Source organism: Musca domestica, unplaced genomic scaffold (genome assembly GCF_030504385.1).
Source record: "Musca domestica strain aabys unplaced genomic scaffold, Musca_domestica.polishedcontigs.V.1.1 39, whole genome shotgun sequence".
NCBI classification, from domain to species: Eukaryota; Metazoa; Arthropoda; class Insecta; order Diptera; family Muscidae; genus Musca; species Musca domestica.
Window position 1 is genome coordinate 6762944 of NW_026712326.1, and position 24278 is coordinate 6787221.

The 24278-nt window shown below is 35.9% G+C and overlaps 3 protein-coding genes across 4 annotated transcripts; 2 read left to right on the plus strand and 1 right to left on the minus strand.

Moving 5' to 3' along the window:
• Positions 1–1172: 1172 nt before the first annotated feature.
• Positions 1173–7412, plus strand: LOC101892165 (serine/threonine-protein kinase Nek8). Its single transcript, XM_020036787.2, has 13 exons — positions 1173–1986; positions 3826–4093; positions 4152–4220; positions 4276–4361; positions 4417–4611; positions 4674–4798; positions 5870–5987; positions 6049–6315; positions 6390–6558; positions 6614–6802; positions 6888–7013; positions 7078–7190; positions 7246–7412. Exons 1-13 carry the CDS (start codon positions 1298–1300, stop codon positions 7379–7381), a joined length of 2550 nt encoding a protein of 849 aa, XP_019892346.2. The 5' UTR covers positions 1173–1297; the 3' UTR covers positions 7382–7412.
• Positions 7413–10169: 2757 nt separating this feature from the next.
• Positions 10170–17962, minus strand: LOC101890431 (SAFB-like transcription modulator). 2 transcript variants are annotated; one of them, XM_005183642.4, is made up of 8 exons: positions 17659–17962; positions 17006–17591; positions 16048–16174; positions 15945–15979; positions 13331–14276; positions 12536–12685; positions 10737–11168; positions 10170–10596 (listed from the first exon to the last, which is right to left on the minus strand). In XM_005183642.4, exons 1-8 carry the CDS (start codon positions 17776–17778, stop codon positions 10239–10241), a joined length of 2754 nt encoding a protein of 917 aa, XP_005183699.2. In that variant the 5' UTR covers positions 17779–17962; the 3' UTR covers positions 10170–10238. The 2 variants fall into 2 exon arrangements, with proteins under 2 accessions (XP_005183699.2, XP_005183700.2); XM_005183643.4 differs by having other exon boundaries at positions 10737–11153; positions 17659–17960.
• A 2838-nt stretch (positions 17963–20800) lies between these two features.
• Positions 20801–22091, plus strand: LOC101890255 (small ribosomal subunit protein uS3). Its single transcript, XM_005183641.4, has 2 exons — positions 20801–20943; positions 21252–22091. Exons 1-2 carry the CDS (start codon positions 20914–20916, stop codon positions 21951–21953), a joined length of 732 nt encoding a protein of 243 aa, XP_005183698.1. The 5' UTR covers positions 20801–20913; the 3' UTR covers positions 21954–22091.
• The last annotated feature ends 2187 nt before the right edge of the window (positions 22092–24278 follow it).

Consider the following 24278-nt stretch of genomic DNA (forward strand, 5'->3'; position numbering starts at 1 on the left):
CATTTGGTGGTCAATTAACCCGAAATCGGATGAAGATATATATGGGAGCTATATCCAAATCTGAACCGATTTCGATAAAATTTAAAACAGCTATTTCTGTGCTCCATCTAATACCTGGTACCAAATATCACGGTTGTGGAGTGCATAGTAGGAATGTGAGGGACTTAAAGATCAAATCGGATGAAAGATATATATGGGAGCTATAGCTATATCTGAACCGATTTTCTCCAAATTTGATATACTTGCTTCTAGGCCGAACTCGGTTGGGTGTGCCAAAATTCAGGTAATTTGGACTGATAGTGGATATTTGGTGCACATTTAACCCGAAATCGGATGAAGATATATATGGGAGCTATATATAAATTTGATCCGATTTTCACCAATTTCAATAGGGTTCGTCCTTGGGCCAAAAAAATATTGTTTGGAAAATTTCATCTCAATCGGATAATAAATGCGACCTGCATTTTGTTCACAAGAATACATGGACAGACGGACTGACATGCATAAATCGACTCAGAAAGTGATTCTATGAAGGTTCTCAAAAGTAACTATGGGTCTATCTCGTTTCCTTCTCCATGTTACAAACAAATGCACAAAGACATAATACCCTTACCACTATGTGGTGTAGGGTATAAAAAAAAAAAAAAAAAAATATATATATATATATATATATATATATATATATATATATATATATATATATATATATATATATATATATATATAAATAAGAATATGGGAAATCCCCAAATTTTTACAGTTTTCCCATTCCCGGATCTGAATTGATGGATGTTGGTTTTAGAACTTACATTTGTTGTGTGATTTCATATTGTGCTTTCACGTGGAATAACTCATATTGTATTTAACAAGGTATTAGTATGCTTATATGCCACTTCTATGCCATTTTGAATTTAATATTAGTATTTACATAGTAGTTCCATACAAACAAAACAAAATAAACAATTACATCAGAGTCATGAACACAATTTTATTTTGGGCGGATATTTCTTAGAACTAGTCACTACTTCGCAATCATTATTCTTCTAACTCCCCGAGAACCACCACCATGTGCGACTCTGATTTCTCACCAGTTGCATCGTTGCTCAGCAACCAACAAAAAAATTTCTGGCCATTAAAATGACCACCACAAGTTATGGTTAACTTGATACAGTTTTTTTACTGTCATTAGTAGTTGCAGGACATTTTCAACCCACACATGAAACCACAAGAGACAGACACTTTGGTTTCAATGAAAACCACATAAAATAAAATCGATAGAATTACAGAAGAAGAAAAAATGCAAAAAATAAAAGCCAAAGCTTCGTCGTTACCAATATTCAACGGGCGGGTGTCAGATTCATCCACATCGAGTACATCCTCCTCCATTGTGTTGACCAACAGCAAAGCGAAAAAACGCGGCACATTCAATGGCTTTACAAAGCCCAGTGTCTTTTCAATATCGTCTGCAACCACAAATCACTCATTGGACGAAGAACGGACTCTAGATTCGCCCGAATCGGATGTTGTCCTGCTTCGAAATACCCCACGTTCCTTGGTTAATTCACAAAATACACAAAATTCGTTGAATGTAGCCGGCACCGAGCTGAGTAATTATGAAAAGGTAAAGGTTGTCGGTCAAGGATCCTTTGGCATTGCAGTTTTATATCGGCGCAAAACCGACAATCATTATGTCGTTTTCAAACAAATCAATCTAAGCGATTTAACAACATCAGAACGGGATTTGGCCATGAATGAAGTGGAGGTATTCTCGAAACTACATCATCCGAATATCATCAGTTATTTGGGTAGTTTTATCAAGGATAATACACTGCTAATTGAAATGGAATATGCCGATGGTGGAACATTGGCTCAAATAATTGGTGAACGTGGAATGCGGGATTTTTTCCCAGAGCGTTATATCGTTAATGTGTTTGAGCAGATATGCAGTGCTATAAATTATATGCATTCGGAGAATATATTGCATCGGTGAGTTTTCGTGTATTTTTGTGTGCCTAAACTTCTTTGCAGGGACGTAAACAGGAATACATTTTGGAACCATTTAGAGGGCTCAATTTGCAAAAAAAACTATGTTTTAAAACGACAGAAAAGTCGCCATCGTGTGTAGTCCCTTGTTCCTTAATATGATCTAATTCCATGTTTATGTTTCAACTTTTTGTAGGGTTAACCTACTTTAAGTGGATTTATTTGAAGTATAGGAAACGATTTGACATTTTTTTATCCAAATCCAGTGGATCAACCCGTTTATATGTAAACGTACTGTAACAGAATCACTTTTTGACTGTTCATTGTGCCAGAAGCTGTGTCGATGCGAGTACCTATATTCTTCTACTATGAGTAGCCCATTAAGTTTAATATACCCATGGTACAGTAAAATACAGATAACCTCATTTCAAATTAGCATTCCCAGCTCTGCATTTTCTGTAATTTAACTTGCCAAATTTTAATGCATAAAAAACAGTTCTCATCTCAGATTTTGTGTGTATACAATGGATTTATGAATATATTGTAAATATATGGTTACATGATTTTACCTTTTCAGTTCTACCATGAATATACCTATTGGGTTAACTTTGTTTGTTATTATTCGATTGAAAAATGTAAACAACGCCTTTGCGGAAATATTTGCGACTTTGGAGTGCACCGTCGTACCAATATAAAAACCCGCAGACACTACCTGCGCGGGATATAAAAAATCCAGTCGTGAGAATCCAGAATCCAGATAAAATTTTGTATCTAAAGGCGATATTACGTTGGGTATTAGGTACGCCGGTAACCGGGCATTTACACAAGACAAATTGTCTTGAATCAGAATTGTATTTTGCTACCACATACGCAATGCTTCGATTTTTTGCCGCGGCCAAGCTTTTTCCAATATAGAAGGATTTGATCTGTCATCTCAAGGATTATGTTGGACGAAATTGAACTAAGTCAATTCTTATATGAAAAATCAAGCCGATTTCTTATGTCTGAATGACAATCCTTCTATATATTCTAATCTTTAAGGTGATGATACATTAGCAGCTTGCCATGATGTCATAGAAAATTTTGTGATACATTTTTATGAAATGTCTAAGCCGCTCTCGAACACTACCATAGTTTTTCTCTATAATTTGGCCTTAAAATGTCATATTATGATGTCAAGCTGCTTATGTATCATCACCTTTAAGGTGAGAATACATAAAAGGTTTTTTTCGACAGGCTTAATTCATCGGCTGTCTTTTTCGTAAAAGAACAAAGGAGTTTTAGGTTGATTTAGTCAATTTTCTATCCGTAATTTATGCTTGTGTGCTCTACGCTCCTTTGTTGTTTTACGAAGAAACCAGCCGACTGTTTAAGCCAGTTAAAAACCCTTATATGTATTCTCACCTTTAAGGTGTAAATACATAGAATGTTTTTTACTTGCTTAAGTCATTGACTATTTTCTTCGTAAAAGAACAACCTAAAACTCCTTTATTCCTCTACGAAGAACCCAGCCGATTACTTAAGCCTGTCAAAAATGTAATGTATTCTCACTTTAAACGCTTGACTTCTTTGTAAAAGAACAAAGGATCACCCCATGCTCAAGTATAAATTATGGACCGAAGTTTAACTAAAGGTGGGAGTACATAAAATGCCTTTCTGACTTGCTTAAGCCATCGGCTGGCTTCTTCATGTTATTATATTATCCAATTACAAGGGACAACCTCGGGAAATTCGAATTCTACTCCCACTTTTCAAGCTGCTTTTGTATTCTTTCCCAAGCTGTTTATGTATTATATTTCTCATTGATTCCTTAAATTTATATCTTTTCATTCATCCTATTAGAGATTTAAAAACCGCCAATGTGTTTATGAACAAAAGAGGCATTGTCAAAATCGGTGATTTTGGTATTTCGAAAATTATGAATACGAAAATACATGCCCAAACAGTTTTGGGCACGCCGTACTATTTTAGTCCCGAAATGTGTGAAGGAAAGGAATACGATCATAAGAGTGATATCTGGGCATTGGGTTGTATATTGGGTGAAATGTGCTGTCTGAGGAAAACATTTGCTGCCACAAATTTATCCGAGTTGGTGGGGAAAATTATGGCGGTAAGGAATACACATGTCAATACATTTAAAAATTACACATCCTTTATTTTTCTCTTAGGGCTCATACACACCATTGCCTAAGGGCTATTCATCTGCATTGAAAAGTTTACTCAATAATCTGCTACAGGTTGGTTGTTGAAATCAATATATTCTGGATTTAACTGAATAACTTTATTGTTTAGGTTGATCCCGCGAGACGCCCTAAAGCTTCGGAAATTCTGGAATACTGGATTCCATTAATATTTCGTAACTTAAGTAAAAATAAGGGGTGAGTTGCTGGGCCTTTAATAACATCATATGTCATATCATGTTTCAATTTCTAGCCACCAATATGAAGATGATGTAGGCTCTACAATGGTCTCCTCAAACAGTTCGAAATTGCTTTCACTGCATGAAGAACCCCTTTTAGAACATAGCTCAAGACGCTCCACCATTGTGGATTTGGCAACCGCACAAACCGAAACAAAAGAAATAATGAAAGCTGAAACAGCACCGCCCGAAGAAACTGTTGAGAAAAGGCGAGAAAAATAATTAAAAATACTCCATTCAATATTGGTTAAAAATAAATATTTATTTCCAGATCGGTGTTATATCAACTCAAATCATTTGGCAATAGTTTTAGCATGAATCCTATACAGCTGCCACCGAAGGCTTGTATATTGACGGTGGCCACAAGTGAAACGCATTTTGTTGTTGTCAACAGCGGTATGTTGTTAACTTCTAAAACATTTATTTCGTGAAGGTGAGAATACATAAAACGCTTTTTTGACTGGCTTAATTCATCGGCTGGCTTCTTCGTAGAGGAACAAAGGAGTGTTAGGTTTACTTAAGCTGGGAATACATAAGGCGCTTATTTGGCTGGCTTAAGTCATCGGCTGGCTTCTTCGGAAATGAACAAAGGAGCCTAGGGCCAAAATCGAACTAGGTCAACCTAAAACTCCTTTGTTCATCTACGAAGAAGCCAGCCAAATATGCGCTTTATGTATTTCCAGCCTTAGATCGAATTTGGTGCTGCGTTACTTTGTTCTTTTCCGAAAAGGTCAGCCGATAACATAAGTTAGTCACCTTAAAGGTGAGAATACATGGAAGGCTTTCTTGACTGGATTAGAAGTGAGAATATATAAAACGCTTTTTTGACTGGCCTAAGTCATAGCCTGACTTCTTTGTAAAACTACAAAGGAGCGTAGGGTGAACTAGTATAAATTATGGGACGTAATTGAACTAAGTAAACCTAAAACTCCTTTGTTCTTTTACGAAGAAGATTTATGTATTCTCACTTTTAAAGTGCAAAGTTTTAAGTATACTTAGTTCGATTTCGTCCCATAATTTATACTTGTTCACCCCACATTCCTTTGTTGTTTTACAAAGAAGCCAGCCGATGACTTAAGCCAGTTGAAAATCGTTTTATGTATTCTCACTTTTAATCCAGTCAAAAAAGACTTCAAGGTGAGAATACATTAAACGCTTTTTGATGGGTTTAAGTCTTCGGCGGGCCAAAATCGAAATAAGTCAACCTAAAACTCCTTTGTTCCTCTACGAAGATGCCAGCCGATGATTTAAGGCAATCAAAAATCGTTTTATGTATTCTCACCTTTAAGCCAGTCGAAAACCCGTTTAGTGTATTCTCACCTAGCCAAATAAGCGCTTTATGTATTCCCACCTTTAAGTCATCTGCTGGCTTCTTCGTAAAAGAGCAACGCTGATTATGTATTCTCACCTATAGACATTTTACCTGATATTCCAATTAATGATTAACATTTTTTTCTTGACTACCAGATGGATCCGTTTACACATGGGGCGAGGGCACACATGGCCAATTGGGTTTAAGTTCTTTGGAGGCATGGAAACACTATCCCAGTCGCATGGAAAGTGTGCGGAATTATCATATTATAAGGTAAAATAATATAATATAATTTCCCAAACAATATAAATGTTAAAACGATACTGTATTATAGCGCTTGTGCCGGTGAAGGTTTTACCATACTTTTAACACAAACCGGCTCGATTCTATCCTGTGGTGATAATAGCAAATATGCCTTGGGTCATGATAATGAAAAAACCTATCACAGTCCAAAGTTAATTGAGAAATTGGAAAATGTCCATGTCAAAGAAATCAAGTGTGGTACAACACATGTGCTGGCCCTAAGCGTGGATGGTGCTGTATATACGTGGGGTACCAATGTCCATGGGGCATTGGGTTTAGGTTCACTTCAAACGCAACAGTAGGTTACAATCAAATTCTATGTCAAATAGAGTGGATTAATATTTTGGTTTTCTGATTCTGAATGACTTTCAGGAAAATACCCCAAAAGATTTTGCTTTCACATGTCAAAGGCAAGGTGAGAAATATCTTTTGTGGCCCCGATACATCGGCGGTGTTATTTGGAAGTGGTGAATTGTATGTGTGTGGCAGTAATGATTACAACAAATTGGGTTTTGAGAAAACATCGAGAATAATGGCATTGGTAGGTAGTGTCACAAAAAAAATGAAAATTATCCTAATCCGCTATTCACTTTTAGAAAAAGCTATTAATACCCCACAAAATAGTGGACGTCAGTTTCTCTTCAAACCACACAATTGTTTTGGTGGAAGGTGGTTATGTATTTACCTTGGGTTCAAATTCAGCTGGTCAACGTGGTGTTGGTAATTGCAGCAACATATTGGATACGGCAACCCTGGTTGAGCTCGTTAAGGACAGGTATATAATGGTAAATATAGGTTCCGACCTCAATTTTGAAATTTCGACAAAATATATCAACATATGGAAACATTTCTCTATTCTCTCCATCACAGAAATGTAAGTGCAACGACCAGTGTTCGGTGGTATGTTCGGATGACAATGTCATAACCTTCTGGGGTACACGTAATGGTATACCGGGCATAAGTGAGGGAAGTTTGGCGGATGAACAGGAAACAGAGGTAGTTTTTTAATGTAATTCTTAATGATATACGAAGAAAAAATAGAATTGTATTTATTTTTTAGTTGCAACAGCATCAAATGGATTTGGAACTAGGCAATAGCACTGCAGCGTTCACAAACTTTTTAGCCTCGGTGTATAAATCTGAATTAGTGTTGGAACCTCAAGACATACTTGCGTGAGTGGCAATGTTGCATTTGATATAATAAAATTAAAAGTTTTAATACTTTCAGACTCTACTCTTCGCCGGAACAATTGGATAAAGGTTATTATGTTATTGTCAATGATATTTTTCCTTTGCCTCACAGTGTTTTAGTGTTAGTGGATACTACAACACCTCTAATAGCCTCAATTGATGATTTGGGATGAGATGTGACATGTTTATATTTCTTCATTTAAACGTGAACTGTAAAAATTTTTAAAACTATAAAATTATCCCACCTGTAAAAATACTCAAAATAAAGAAGGAATTTGTGTAAAAAAGAGAATTTAAACTCCTGGACGAGATGTATTTGTTCCAAAGAAATATTTGCTCTGTTTCAGCACCCGCAAAAATCTACTAGTTTTACAATTTCAATTTGAGTTATCGTAGTAAAAACTTTTATATTCTTGCAGTTCTGGAACAGACCAATAAAAACACTTTATGTCAATCATGGCACAGTAAAGGCTTTATCAGATGAAATGTTTTTTAAATCACTCATCATAAATACATGAGTATCATGGCGCAATAACAAGAATGTAAACGTTTTTACTACAATAACCGGTTTTCCCTTTATGATGTCGGAGAAAATTGCAAAACTAAAGATGTTCCTGCAAATTTTATGTCAAGGTTTGTTTAAACCTTTTTACCTATTGTTTATCTTTTGTTCTGTGATTTCAAACACAATAACGCTGGCTTAGAAGGGGAACCTTAGACATGGACCATGACGAGTATAGTAAATACAATGGCCTATTCATTAAGTCATCCGATAAGACCAGCTGATTTTACACGAATTGCCAAAATGAATGACAATTGTGAATTAACAAGTAAAAAGCAGCTAAGTTCGTCCGGGCCAAATTTTTTATTACCTCCTCCAAAAGAAAAGAACTTGAAATTTTTAAAAAAAATCCGTCGAAAAATACCTCGTAAGTGAAAACCTTCATAAGTAATTTTTTGTCATAAGCTGTCGTTACGACACCTAACTTCAAATTCGAAATTTAAACCAATTCCGGTAAATAATGTTGCCACATCATCAAAATACCGAATAAAGAAATGTATGGGGGCTATACAACGACGTGTAACTGCTTAGAAATGTTTCCGCCATAGATTGTAGTACCCATTACGAACTTAAAATACGAAATTTGAAACAATTCCGGTGAATAATGTCGCTAAAATCATGGAAATACCGAATATCTGGGGGTACCGTCATATGGGTGCTGTACTAAAACGTGGACCTAGATAGACAATTCTCTTTCAAGGGGTAAAGTACTCGGAGGGAACTCCTTGTATGGATTTTCATACAATTCAATTGAAAAATTTGTCTACAATTATCAAAATACCGAATATCGGGATAAACCGTTTTATAAGGGACATACGATTTCATCTAGGGGGTAATGTACTCACAAGGAACTCTTTTGGTGGATTTTAAGACAATTCCATTGAAAAATGTTGCTAAAATCATCAAAGTACCGAATGTCGAGAAGTACCGTTATATGGGGGCTATGCGATATCGTGGACCTATATGGGCAATTCTCTTTCAGGGGGTAAAGTTCTCACAGAGATCTTCTTGTCTAGAATTTCAGACAATTTCTTTGAAAAATGTGGCTAAAACATCAAAATGCCTAATATCGGGGGTACAATTGTATGGGTCTATACGATATCGTGGACCTATATATACAATTCTTTTTAAGGGGGTATAGTACTCACAGAGAACTCCTTGTGTAGAATTTCAGACAATGCCATTGAAAATGGTGGCTAAAATCAACAAAATACCGAATATCGGGGGGTACCGTTATATGGGGGCTATACGATATCGTGGATCAATATAGCCCATCTTCGAACTTGACCTGCCTACAGACAAAAGCTCATCAATAATATAAATACTTTGTTGGGTCCAAAGCTAGGGTGGAAATACACAATTCGCATACTTGGCTGGCTTCTTCGGAAATGAGTATAGGGCCAAAATCGAACTAAGTTAACCTAAAACTCATTAGTTCATCTACGAAGAAGCCAGCCCATGGTAGAAGAATATAGGTAGACGCGTCGACACAGCTGCTGGGACAATGAACTGTCAAACCAATTTTGGAATTGAAAATGTTAAATGAAAAATTATTTAAATCTGTAAAAATTGTTGAAAAAGGCGAAAACATATAAAAATCTACTTACATTTAAAAAAACATTTAAATTTTTTTGACATATCAACGCTCCCAAGCGTTGATGCATCTACCTGTATTCTTCTGCCATGAGCCAGCCGATGACTTAAACCAGCCAGATACGCGCTTTATGTATTCCCAGCTTTATTATTTTGATGAATTACAAACGGAATAACGAACTTAAGGTGGGAACACATTAGTATTTTTTAAGGTTCTGGTATATCGATCATGTAATGGGTAACCCTAGAATTTAGTTCAACCCGACCAATTTGACTATATAAGATTTCTCTGGTTGACGATATAAAATGTCGTTAAATATTAGGCGTTTTTTGCTAGTTCCTTCTTAAATTAGGTACCTCAGAGTTAAAGCAACACCCTTGTGAATAAAATATTTTTTATTGATATCTTAGAACCATTATGGACTAAATTAAAATTACAATACATACAAACATGTACTGGGAATTTTAAGATCTAGATAATTTAGGAAAAAACATAGACATGTTATTTTTGTTGTAGCCATTGAATTACTTAACATAGTGTAATAAAGAAAAACAATAATAAAATAAAAATAAACAAAAGGAAATGACTCTACCATTTTTAAAGCATATTAGAAATGTAATTCATATTGGTGCTAGTAGTTAAATGAAGTTTAAATGAATGCAGCACCAATGCAGAAAACAAATCCACATGGGGATGTCTCATTATAATTAACAACTAATATTGTTTTTGTTCATCTTTAAATAAGGAATAATAATAATAGTCAATAAGTTTGTTGTTGTCTGACTGCCAGTGACGACTTCAAATGTTTTTGTTTTTTTTTTCTGTTTAACGTATACAATACTATGTATATACGAGGCATTTTGTGCCAATGACTTTAGTAACGTGATGATACGGGTCCACCATAACGATCTTGCCCAGAACGTGCTCCACTATTATACATGCCGCCACCACTGCTGCCGCCTCCCGAGTAACCACCAGTACCACGTTCATTGTAGGTTCGGTCATAACGATCTTGAGTTGAGGGCAACGCACGCCAACTATTATCATCGGCATTTGATTTCGGCCAACCCGAACCGGAATGCATATTTGATGACATACCATTACTAGAGTATTTCATAGATGAACCAACTCCACTGCCGCCCATATGAGATGATGATGAAGGATTCCAGCTACTTGTGTTGCCACCAGAACCACCACCAAATCCACCCGTGTTATCATAACGTTTGTTGCCACTAAAATAGAAAAATATCGTTTAGTTACTAATGATTTTTTACCAATAATTTGTTCATGAAATATTTAAGCTTATTTAGGATAGACGATCAAGGATGCATTTCCATAAATTACAAAACTGCCGTTTAATTAAGAAACTTACCCAATATCATCTATACGACGATAATTATGTGATGTCGAACGATCATCATAGCGTCCGCCGCCACCTCCACTCTTATGCATTGAACCGCTGGAATGGTATGAGGAACCGCCACCACCTCCAGATGTTGGTAAATGACGAATCTCCACTTCACGTTTATAATCATCACGGCCGCCTTTCCCGCTCGAGGTATAATCATCTAAACCACTTCGTTTTGATGATGAACCCAAATAATCTCCGCCACCACGTTTCGTGTAATCATCTGTGCTGCGTTTACTGGGAATATCCGAAAAGTCATCAACCGCGGAACGTTTAGTGCCGCTTGAACTGCTACCATAATCCATACGCTTCGAAGAGGACGATGTGTAATCATCAATACGTTTGCTGGAGGAGCTGACATAATCATCACGTTTATGAGCGCTAGAATATAAATCGCTTTTTTTAAAAAATGCATTATTGATAATTTCCTGGTTCTTAAAATATAAAATACAGTTGGCATTAACGACATAACAACAAACCAAAAGATGGGCATGATTAAATATGAATATACGATGCTGTGGATGGGTTACTTTCCATGATAAGTCTTGGTGGAATATTCCATCGAATCATATATGATAGACATTAACACAAAAGCCAAAAATAACGATTGTCTGGGGGCATTGTATGGCAATAGCCTCCCAGTTATATTCCAAACAATAATATTAACCTGCTCTTTAGAGCAGTTATAGTTTGGTTTCAGAAAGAACTAATATATGGGAGGCATATCCATTTCTGAATCGATTTTTACTAAATTTGACGGAGACATTTTAATCTTTTGTACCAAATAACATTGCTATAGAGTGCATGAGAAGGATGGATCATATTAAAAAATATATATCGGAGCCGAGTTCTACAAATTGGAAACGTACGTCCCGAAATTCACTCCAATTGGACCGATATTAGCCATTATTTACACAATAAACCTGAAATCGGATTAAGGATATTTAGGAGCTATATCCAAATCTTAGCCGACCTCGATACGAATTTGAAGAACGAATTTGAGGGACTTAAACACCAGATCGGATGAAACATATATATGGGAGCTGTAGCTATATCTGCACCGATTTTCACCAAATTTGGTGTACTTGAATCTAGACTGAATTCAGTCTGATGTGCCAAAATTCAGGACTTTTTTAGTGATATTGGTCATTTTTATGCACTATTAACCCGAAATGGGTTGAAGATATATTTGGGAGCTATATCCAAATCTGAACCGATCTTGATAAAATTTGGCAGAGGTATTCCTGGGCTGCATCTGATATCTGGTACAAATATCATTGTTGTAAAGAGCTTATTACGCATGTGAGAGACTTAAACACCAAATCGGCTAAAACATATATATGGGAGCTATAGCCATATCTGAACCGATTTTCACTAAATTTGATGTACTTGCTTCTAGACTATATTAAGTTGGATCTGTCAAAATTCAGGTCATTTGGTGCACAATTAATTTTTAATCGGTTGAAAATATATGGGAGCTATTTCTAAATCTGATCCTTGGGCCAAACAAATATGGTTTGCATTTCATCTCAATTTCATCTCAATCAGATAATAAATGCGACCTGCATCTTGTTCACAAGAATACATGGACTGACGGATGGACATGCATAAATCGACTCAGAAAGTGATTCAATGAAGATCCTCAAAGTAACTATGGGTCTATCTCGCTTCATTCTTCCTGTTACAAACAAATGAACAAAGACATAATACCACTACCATTATGTGGTGTAGAGTATAAAAATAAATACATTAGACTAACTTACCTCCTTGATGTTGTGTCCAACGAGGCATCAAACCTTGGTGGAGGAGGAGCTTCATAGCGATCCGTTGCCGTTGTTCTTTTACGATCCACTGGATAATGATCATCTCGTTTGCTCAAACGTTTAATAGGATCATCACGAGTTTCCATAATCCTTTAAACATGAACAGCGATGTTCAAAGTGTGACGTAAGAACGACACAAGACACACACACATTGGTGAGAGGTGAAGAGACAAAATGGTAAAAACAAAACAAAGAACATTATTAATAATTGAATAGGAAGACTATGTGAAACAAACCCCTATTATTTCCCCCCTAAATAATACATAACAAATTTGCAGTTGTTGTTCACTTCTTTCACATTAAACGGGATGTTGGTTTGATTAATTGCGTTGCGTTGAATATAACGAACAGCACCACCACAAGGGTATTTAGAATGTGTAGCTTATAAATAGCTTACGAGATCGGGGGTAAAACTTATTTTTTCTTTGTGAGAAATATATGGAGTTTGTGTCAACGAAACGACATAACGATTCATGTTGGTTGATTGATTTTCGTAACAACTTAGGCAGAAGAATAATAGTATTCGTGTTTCACACATTATAGGGTAATAGATACCATATTCGGTTTAGGAAATTATTTTCTTTTTTCTCATAGAATATGTGGTTTCCCGAAATAAATGTTTTTGTTCATAACTATTAGTAAAACATTACTACTCATCATTTAACTACACTCGAGTGTAGGAAATGCACACAAATGCACGATGGCAATTTTTTAGGGTTTTTAAACATAGCATACTTCATTTGTTGGCGTTTTATCTCGAGACGTTCCAATTCCAATTTCTCACGCTCCAACTTCTGGCGTTCACGTTCCAAACGTAAAAGTTCAGCCTTTTCACGCTCCAAGCGTTCACGTTCCAATGCCAGTTTTCTGCGTTCTTCAGCCAAGCGGGCCTCCTCCTGTCGCTGACGGTCACGGATCTCACGACGACGACGTTCTTCTTCACGCAGTTCACGTTCACGTTCGCGCAACCGTTGGCGTTCCCTTTCCTCGCGTATCTTCTTGTAGGAGAGAATCTCTCGTTGACGCATCCGTTCACGATTTTCTCGCTGGCGTTGATAATGATTATAACGGCTATCGTTTGTGTGCAGAGGACGACGTCTCACTGATGATTCAGAACGTGCCTTTTCACCGCGGCTAGATTCTTTGCTTTTATCATCTTTCGAACGAGACGTTTTGTCCCGGTCATCCTTTTTAGTTTCACTGCTGCTGTCCTTTTTACCTGATTCGCCACTTGCTTTGTCCTTACCACTGCTGGCAGACTTTTTCGATTCGTCCTTCTTCTTGGATTCTGAACGTGCTGAGCCAGAAGTTTTACCACTATCCTTTGAATTTGCAGCGCTGCCACCAATTTCATTTTTGGTACGTTCCACAGATATAATGCGGCCATGCAATTCGGTGCGATGCAAATGATCAATACAACGACTGGCATCACTGGACGAAGACATGGTCACATAGCCATAGCAACGAGTGCCAGGTGTACGTGTGTTGGTTACCACTTTAGCACCGATGACTTTGCCATATTTGGAGAATATTGTCTTTAAATCGCTGGCACGAGTAGAGGATGATAAACCGGATACCCAAAGATTGCGTGATGCATTTGCTGTGGACGAGGATGATTTGCCGCCACTTGTTGATTTTGAATTGGTGGCAGTCGATGACGAGTTGTTTGCAGATGATTTCTCTGGAATTTCCATATAAATAATAACAGAGTAGAGAGAGAAGAAGGTTGAGTTATATACATGTAAATGTGTTGTTGTTGTCTGAAAAGTATTGTTTTTTTTAAGTTATTTTAGTTTTCGATTCCGCATTGGAATTGAAAGTTTATTGCATTTTCACTTTTTTTTCTCTTAAAATTAGCTGGTCACTCTGATCACAGGATATTTTTTCAAACTAAAACTAAACACTGCTTCTAATTTTAAATGGGGTATGCAAGAAAGTGTGAATTTATAGGAGAGATTGTTGTATATTGTGTCTTGGTTTTGGACTTCGATTCCTGTTTGTATTTTTTAATGCGCTGTGCATTTCTGGAAATTTTTATCCATTTCTGCAAACTAAGCGAGGATTGCACTTTAATTTTATGCTACATCCACTATATCTTCCGTTGTAAATGGGAATGGATTTCATCCAGCATTAGTTAGTTATCCATGGGGTTAAATGTTATCCAAAAGAAAATATTTCTGGAAAATCTTCCGCGTTCAACAGGAACTTGAATCACATATGTAATATGAAGAACCGACCTCGGTACATACCGATTATAGTACCTATATTTTCTCAAGACGTTGAGTTCCATCCAGTCAAATCAGACATATTTCTAGACCAGTGAGCCGAAATAAATGCAAGTAGATGTAAAAATTTAACGGCCAATTACTGCCAATGACTGGATCATTGCCTATATCCTCAAACTGTTCCAATACCAGGTTGCTCCAGGAAACGATATATGTTGCAGCATTAAACGTATTACATAACAGTGCATATATTTTTCCACGTTTTGTTTAATCCAACGTAATCGCCTTTTTTAGAGAAGTAGTAAGTGTCCGGCTTCAGAAATTCATTTTCATATCTGCTAATAACTGATTCGAACGCTTATTAAATCCTTCCAATGTCCGCATTTTGTCTGCACAGGCCACTCCATGAAATATGTGTGTAAACGATAAATAATTACATCAGATGTGCGAAGGGACCAAGATGATTCCATTTCTACTCCAGCAATCGACATCAGATGTCCGAAGGAACCTTCTGGCACCGCAGTATAAAACGAGTTGCTTCCAACTACTGCACTCCTTACATATTCCTTTTATATAATGACAAAGCAACGTAATCTTACCGTTAAAGATTAACACAGCGACAACATAAAAAACGTCTTTTCCGGGTATCTAGTCGAGTTTCCAAAACGTTTCAAAATGTCATTAAGCTCAGCAAAGGCCAAAAAACTCACAGTACAAACAAAATTTAGCATACTTATGTAAGTCAGTCTCTAAGTGCACATCGAGTGTAATTTCCGCATTCAGAATCGATAAAGATCATTTTCATTATATGGAATCGCTAGTATGTTTGCGGGATGACAACACCATTTGATAACTGCGTCACACTGCATCTTTCCGGGCTACCTAAATGATCAAAACATATACTCACAGCGCCATTTTTCTCTCTCTTGCTCTCCCTCCTTTCGTTGTATAAAACGTTATTTTCTAGTCATATAAATTCACACTTTCTTGCTTTCGAAATGTCCTGATTTTTCCTCATTATTTAAATTTCCTTTTTTGACACTGACACTTTCATCTAAACTAATATATAACCAAAAGTCTACATAAATTGATTTTTGAGTGTTTGGTTCTTCCTAAAAAGTTACCTTTATCGTCTTTTTGACTAGATTTGGATTTATCGCTGAAATATAATAGAGTCGAAATTAGTAAAATTGCAAAAATTATTGAAATAATTAGCTTTGTTTTTACCTGTCCTCTTTTTTGTCACTGGATTTTTCATCTTTTTTCTTATCTTTATCATGCCCCGACTTTTTGTCATCTTTTCCTGAAGATTTATCAGATTTAGAATCCTTTGCCGATAACTTCTTCTCAGAAGCTGAAATATAACGATTAAAAAATATTTATACCTATGTTTCGAATGCACAAAGTAATTTTTGAAGAAACGGAAGCCAGAAAACAAATATAAATGAAATTTTTTAAATTTCTGACTTAAACTCGAAAACATGCAGGAAAGCACTGTGAGACCGTTGCAACAGATGACGAAGTCTATATCGCCTTTGGCCAAACTTAGTACTCCTACATCCAACTATAACATTACGATCGCATTACGATCAAAATGTCAAGACAGCTTTTTCAAAACATTTCCTAATTTAGAACTATATATATTTTAGAGCCCAAGTATGCAATTTTTGCCACCGGGGAAAATGTTATTTTAATTAACCTTGGGGTTTTTAAATATGATAAATAAACTTAGGAAAAGTTTTTAGAATCGGAGAACTACTTTGTTCTGCTATTTTGGGATATTAAGTGATATTCTTCATTTATTAAGAGGCACCAAAACTCCACTACTAACCACAGCTGGTATCGCATGGATGTAAATCGACTAATTACTAATCCTAACTTCAAATTAATATGGTGGTATTGTCTCTCAAACAAGCTCTATTGTGGTAGGCGGTATCCTCGCTTTTGTCGACCAAATACTGTTAAAAAAAATCCCTCGGAAAAGTTCAAAAGTCTGTTTGACATTTCAAATTTTTTAAATTAGACCATGCTTTCATTGAAGTACATAACACGGTAATTGGTCTATCACGATTCTAAGTAAGGTCTGTTTGCATACAACAATAAAACCAAATAAAAATAGAATGGGCGTTGGCGCAAGCACACATAGCATTTAATATAAAAATACAAATACAAATTAATTACTCACCAGTCGATTTATCTTTATCATCCGGAGCCTCATCATGAAGTAGTTGTTGTTCATCTTCTCCTATTGTCAAATTGATACCTTCTTCATTTTCATTATTGCCCTCCTCATTCTCTGGGTCGGCATTGTTTTCATCTTCTTCATAGGTTTCATCAATGGCTTCGTGTTCCCCTTCTCCAGCATCACCATCATCTTCAGCATGTTCTTCTTCACATTCTGCTTCCTCATCGTAGGCAGCTTCTTCGTCTTCCTCGCCATTTTCATGACATTCATCATGCTCATCAACTTCTCCGACTTGATCGGATACAATATCATTGTCATTGTTTTCATCGGCTTCTGCATTTTCCTCTTCCTGATCATTGTGTTCCTCATCCTCAGCAACTTCCTCCTGTTCCTCGGGTTCAGCCTCAGGTTCGGGCTCCTTAACAACCGGTTCAGCTGGTTTCTTTTCTACAGGCTTTGGTTTTTCAGCAACAACTTTGGCCTTTCCTGCTGGAGTTTTTGGTGTAGTGACCGTTTTTTTAGGTGTTGCAGTTTTGTTGCCACCAAATATGTGTTTGGCAGGGTCCACACCCTCTCGCTTTAAAGCCTACAGAAAACATAATTTATTTCCATTGAATGTAAAGTTATACTTCATAAATTTAAAAAATATGTACCTTTTCTAAACGCTCCAATAACGATGCCTTTGAACCATTAGTATCTAACTTGCGTTTTTCCAATTCATCCTTGAGATCACACACACGTAACTCACTCAATTTCTTTCCAGCTTCGGACATTTCTTTGATAATTATTTACTTCTATTAATATATAATATTATGTTCTTTTCCTAATTGCCAATCCACACAAATTATTTAAATATTAATTATTCTCTTGTTTTAATGTGGAAAACTCCGTTTTCACTTTGTAAAATGTCTAATGTGTATATCTTATACACGCCGAAAATATAATAAAAATGGCGATTCCTACATAAGCCTTCTGAGTGTTGATAAAATTTGTATCCTATTACAGAGTTGCTTAAACCATCAGTTTCACGGCTGCATTCTCTACGGTCATACGTAAAAAATCAAGGATGTGAATAAATTAGGTGCTGCCAATTCAAAAAATTCAACCAATCTTCATGAAGTAGTTGTTCATTGCTTATTAATACAGCTTGCAGCATTAGGGCATATAGTGGGCATATAGTGGTAAAACTGTCAATATGTTACGGAAATGCAAAGACTTGAATGAAGTATTATACAAATTGGCATAAATTATTGAAAAACACATATTATAACAACAACTCAGGAGCATTGTAAAGAAAAGTATTTAAAAATCTATTTGTCTTTGCAATATATAGCAACGCAGGGTAAACGTATTGCGTTTAAAGGTGAGGATACATAATCAGCTTGAAGTCTTCGCATGGCATATTTTGTGACATAAAGGAACGTCAGAGCTGCACTCGAATCCTGCCGTCATTTCCTTTTATAATTCGCCATTAATATGCCTAGCCACTGATCCTAAATCAATGATTTAAAAAAGTACATTGCGGGGCCCGAATTAGAGATATTAGCTGGTTTTGCCATGGAAGTGAATTGTTAAACAACTTGGGTCTCATTTTCAAAGAAAATCCAATCATTTCATTCATCTTTCATTCTAAAAATAAGGAAAAATAAATAAATACGAACAACGTCTTGAATAATGCTTGATGTAATGCTCCATGGAACAATTACAGAAGGTAGAACAAAGCTACCCCCTAATACAATTTTTTGGTGCCCTTATTCTGTCAAAACATATACACATTTTGTGTATGTGTGTGTATTGTTTTGAATAAAAATATAAAATAATTTGAAATTATTTCAATTTCGGTTGCAAAATAAATGCATACTTTCGATGTTAATGGCAACACATTGTACGATATTGGGAAAAACTGTATTGTCCTACTATTTTAGATTCAATCTTGTGGAATAACCCCAAATTCAACCCCAATATAAGAATTTTGTTAAAAAATGAAAAATAAACAAAACCAACTGTTGCATATTCAAAAGTCTATTTGACGCTATAAGACTCCAGCACAGAGTTGCATTTTTTCAGTTTCTTTGAAGTTGAGCAACCTTTCTTATTAAGACATGTAATGCTCTATATTCTGCAATTCATAGTGTTCCCGCGATTTATTACATTATATCACAAATCGTTCTTTTAGTCAATGGAAGTATTGTATTCTACACTACCCTCGAAAATTCGATATTTTCATTTTAAATTAAAAAAATTGAATTTAATATTATAATTTGCATATTGCAAAAAAAAAAAACTTTTACTCATGGAATAATAACAGGTAGAATGAAGCTATTTCCGAAACACAATTTTTTGCGTTTTGGTGCCCCAAATTTGTTAAAACAAACACACAGTTTTGCCCTTTTCCACAATCTGTAAAATATGTCACTCTCACTCTCAGAATATCGAGAGGTACCGTTATATGGGACGAAGACGTGGACCTGCACAGACAATTTTCTGTCTTAGGCTGTAGCATGGTACAATAAAAAGGTAAGGTAGAGCTACCAGCTGATTACAATTTTTTTTCTAAGTGTGCCCGACTTCTGCCAATTTTGTGTATGTATTTATTGTTTTGAAAAATGAAAATAAAATATTTTCAAAACCAATGATTGGAAAACTAGTAAATTGCGGCTTGCGCATTAAAGCTATTAACCAGTTTAGCAATGAAATTGAAAGATTAAACAGCGTGGATCATATTTTTGAGCGAACGTCCAGACATTTCATTAATTTTTCTCAATATTTAATTCATTTTTAAAATGAGGAAAAATATGAAAGAAAATGAAAACAACTTGTTTCATATAATTTTGAAAGAGTCTGACAGGAAGCGGGCTCCTAATTGTACCATGGGCTGTGGGATCCATTACGAAAGTCAAATACCAAACAATTCCGGTGAATAATATCGCTAAAATCATCAAAATGCCGAATATCGTGAGGTACCGTTATGTGGGGGCTATAGAAGACGTGGACCTACATGGTCCATTTTCAATGCCAAAGGTCCTGTAGACATAATATATATTTGAGTAAAATTTTGTCAATCTACTTTATTTCGTTCGGAAGCTGGAGTGATTTCCACAGAGGGACGGACATCGCTAAATCGACATAGAATTTTATGCTGATCAAGAATATATTTACTTTGAGGGGTCTAAAATGTATATTTCGAGGTGTTACAAACGGAATGATAAACTTAATTCACCCTCCATACTATGGCGGAGGGTATAACAATTATAAAAAAGAGTTTTCCTATCATTGATACTGTAATACTTTGTTTTTATGTTTCAAAACAGTTATTACAAACACAAAAGTGACAGAAGTAAGGTACACTCAGAAAAATTGTAATCAGCTGATTGCTCTACCATACCTATTCCTTGTACCATGGCAGTTATCTTCTAAAAATTATACAAGCATATTATTAATAACAATACATTCCCACACAATGTGTATATATATTGACATTACTTGTAATGCCATTAGAAAAAAGCAATTTCTATGATTTACCTTGCACTTTATTGAACATGAGCTAAAAGTATTTACAATGAAAACAAATTTCAATACCTATCTTACTAATAATTAATTTGGAAAATCTTACCCCAACACTTAAAAACATTATTCACTTTGTATAGATTGTTACTCTTTCTTTCACATATATTTAAAAACGACAAACGTCAAGCCAATGTGTTAGTTATTCGTTTTACATCCGTTTATTGCTCGAATACAACCATGTTCGTAGTGTTGCTGGGCATAACAATCCCGGTCTAGAGATGGGGGAATTTTTCGATAACAAACGATAAAACTTGGTAGCACTTTTAACGATGAAGATGGGCGGCCATATTGCTCTTTCTTTCTTTTTCTGACCACGTTCTTGCGAGACGTATGAAATAAATATGAGCCTCACAATTTCCAAAAAACGCAAGGTAATTTTATAAATTTTGCCACAAATTTACATTAAATCACTGGACTACTGTACAACTCATCGATGTGTGTGAAAATTTCATGTGGATAGTATGAAAATATGCCAGATAAACAGTGAAACTATGAACTAACCTCAAACCCTTGGCATATCAATAAAGATTTTTGGTGGCAGTGTTCGAAGAAAAGCAATACTAATTAGTTTAAACAATGTGACCATCAATGGGTTGATACAAAAGTGATGTCTTGTTTTTTTTTTAACATATTAAAATATCACAAAGTATTTTATTAACAAGTGTTTCTTGTGTTTTAGTTTGTTGCCGATGGCATGTTCAAGGCTGAATTGAACGAGTTCTTGACTCGTGAACTCGCCGAGGATGGTTACTCCGGTGTTGAGGTACGTGTAACTCCCGCCCGTACCGAAATCATCATCATGGCCACCAAGACCCAACAAGTTTTGGGTGAAAAGGGTCGTCGCATTCGTGAATTGACCGCTATGGTCCAAAAGCGTTTCAGCTTCGAACCCGGCCGTATTGAATTGTACGCTGAAAAGGTCGCCACCCGTGGTTTGTGCGCCATCGCCCAAGCTGAATCTCTCCGTTACAAGTTGACCGGTGGTTTGGCTGTGCGTCGTGCCTGCTATGGTGTTTTGCGTTTCATCATGGAATCCGGTGCCAAGGGCTGTGAAGTCGTCGTCTCCGGTAAATTGCGTGGTCAACGTGCCAAGTCCATGAAATTCGTTGATGGTCTTATGATCCACTCTGGTGATCCATGCAACGACTATGTTGAAACCGCCACTCGCCACGTCTTGTTGCGTCAAGGTGTCTTGGGTATCAAGGTCAAGATTATGTTGCCTTATGACCCCAAGAACAAGATTGGCCCCAAGAAGCCATTGCCCGACAATGTATCTGTTGTTGAGCCCAAAGAAGAGAAGATCTATGAAACACCTGAAACAGAATACAAAATGCCTGTTGCTGCACGTGTGCCCATTGGTGATGAAGTTCCCGTTTATTGAGAAAACATCCATACAAGCAATTAGTTGTATGTAAAATGTAAGGGGTCAGTGATGTTTTTTTGAATATTTCAAAAAATAAACTTGCTTGATATGAAAAGTTTTTATTTAACAAGATAAAATTACAAAAACAACATCAAATTTTGCTTTTATTATTAAAAGGTAGAAAAGATTCGGTATTGGGATTTAATGTTGAGACGAGTGATTTGAGATGGTTTATAAAATCAACTTTCGCAACTTAACGAAATCTTCAAAAGTAATAAACGCAAGTGAAAATATTGTAACTAGTGCTAACCTGTACAACAATTATGCTCTGTTCCAGAACTTGCAAGTTTTACTAGTAGAATTGCATCTTATTGTTTGATATAATAAAATATTGGGTTAGTAATTTGTACGTTCTTGCAGTTCTGAAACAGAGGACTAGGTATTAAAATGAGTTGAGCAGATGTTCAATCCGGCCATGGATTCAATATGCAACCCATTGAGCCTGGATAACAATTCAACAATTTCTCATATGAGTAGTTTGTGTGGTTAAATTGAAGACCTTTTATTAAGCTGAGTTTTGGCCTAATTTTTGAGCTGTTGCTTTAGTTTTGAAAATGTATAATGGTACTTAAAAATTTCCAGATTTTTTTTGCAACAAAAATTGTGTCAATTTGTTATGTTTTCACACCTTCGGCTTTTTTATAAAGTTTAATTTACAAGAGTTTAATTTCATTTTATTCAGCTTGCAACTTCTTGAAAACATAATTTCGCAAACACAAATTAGGGTAGAAATTAATGACGTTAAAATAAGTATTGAAGTTTTCGAAAATTTGTGCGGGGGAAAATTACGTACGTTGGCGCTTAAACTCAATATAATTATTAGTAATATGCAAATTGTCGTTTATTCTCCGGCGCAAAATTCTAAATGGATTCAGTGATGTCCGTTCGTCTGTCTGTTGGAATAGGAGAGCAAAAGTTTTACAAATATGTGTATTTGTCAGGCAGGTCAAGTTCGTAATTGGGCTATGTTGGTCCCCTTTTTCGTATAGTCCCCATTAAAAGGAGCAATCGTATTTTTTTATAATTGGTAGGCATTTTTAATCTTATTACGGCAAAGTAATTTTTCTGTGGAGGGAACCGGCTTTTGGACCTGAATGTTCGGATATAAAATGAGGTTTTTGTCCGGTTCTACTAAACCGATATGTACGAAATGGGTATAATTTTAAGGTTTATGGAAATACCTATGACGGTGTTTTTTGAAGCGGTTCTGGAATAATACAAGAACATTTGTCTTTGTGCATTTGTTTGTAACAGGGAGAAAGAAGCGAGATAGACCCATAGTTACTTTTGAGGATCTTCATAGAATGACTTTCTGAGTCGATTTATACATGTCAGTCCGTCCATGTATTCTTGAGAACAAAATGCAGGTCGCATTTATTATCCGACTGAGATGAAATTTTGCAAACAATGTTTGGGCCAAGGACGAACCCTATTGAAATTGGTGATAATCGGATCAGATTTAGATATAGCTCCCATATATCTTCAACTGATTTCGGGTAAATTGCTCACCTAATGACTAATATAAGTCCAAATGACCTGTATTTTGGTACATCCCACCGAATTCAGCCTAGAAGCATGTTAATCAAATTTCGGTTCAGATATAGCTATAGCTCCCATATATATGTTTCATCTGATTGGGAGTTTTAAATTCCACACATGCGTAATATGCACTCCAAATGAATGATATTTGGTGCCAGATATCAGATACTGCTCAAAAATACCTCTGTCAAATTTTATCGAGGTCTGTTCAGATTATAGCTCCCATATATGCCTTTATTGGTTTATTGTGCACCAAATGGCTAATATCAGCCCAAATGGACCGAATTTGGGCAATTAGGACTAAATTCATCCTATAAACCAGTATTTAAATTTTTGGTGTAAATCGGTTTAGATATAGCCATAGCTCCCATATATATGTTTTATCCGATTTGAGGTTTAAAGTCCCGTAATATGCATTCCACAACTATGATCTTTGGTACCAGTTATCAGATACTGCCCAGAAATTACCTTTGTCAAATTTGATTAAGATCGGTTCAGATTTGGATATAGCTCCCATATGTCGGGTTAATTGTGCACCAAATGGCCAATATCAGTCCAAAAGACCTGAATTTTGGCATATCCGACCGAATTCAGACTAGAAACAAGTAAATTAATTTCGGAGAAAATCGGTTCAGATATAGCCATAGCTCCCATATATATGATTCATCTGATTTGGTGTTTAAGTCCCTCACATTCGTAATATGCATTCGACAACAATGATATTTGGTACCAGGTATCTAATAA

Coding starts and splice junctions, on each gene's coding strand:
- LOC101892165 (XM_020036787.2), top strand. CDS start 1,298: ATGCAAAAAATAAAAGCCAAAGCTTCGTCGTTACCAATATTCAACGGG. Junction 4,799..5,869: donor TTTTGTTGTTGTCAACAGCG/GTATGTTGTTAA, acceptor CTTGACTACCAG/ATGGATCCGTTTACACATGG. Junction 6,559..6,613: donor CATCGAGAATAATGGCATTG/GTAGGTAGTGTC, acceptor ATTCACTTTTAG/AAAAAGCTATTAATACCCCA.
- LOC101890431 (XM_005183642.4), bottom strand. CDS start 17,778: ATGTCCGAAGCTGGAAAGAAATTGAGTGAGTTACGTGTGTGTGATCTC. Junction 14,277..15,944: donor TAGTCAAAAAGACGATAAAG/GTAACTTTTTAG, acceptor TGGAAATTCCAG/AGAAATCATCTGCAAACAAC. Junction 11,169..12,535: donor TTGGACACAACATCAAGGAG/GTAAGTTAGTCT, acceptor TTTTAAAAAAAG/CGATTTATATTCTAGCGCTC.
- LOC101890255 (XM_005183641.4), top strand. CDS start 20,914: ATGAGCCTCACAATTTCCAAAAAACGCAAG. Junction 20,944..21,251: donor CAATTTCCAAAAAACGCAAG/GTAATTTTATAA, acceptor CTTGTGTTTTAG/TTTGTTGCCGATGGCATGTT.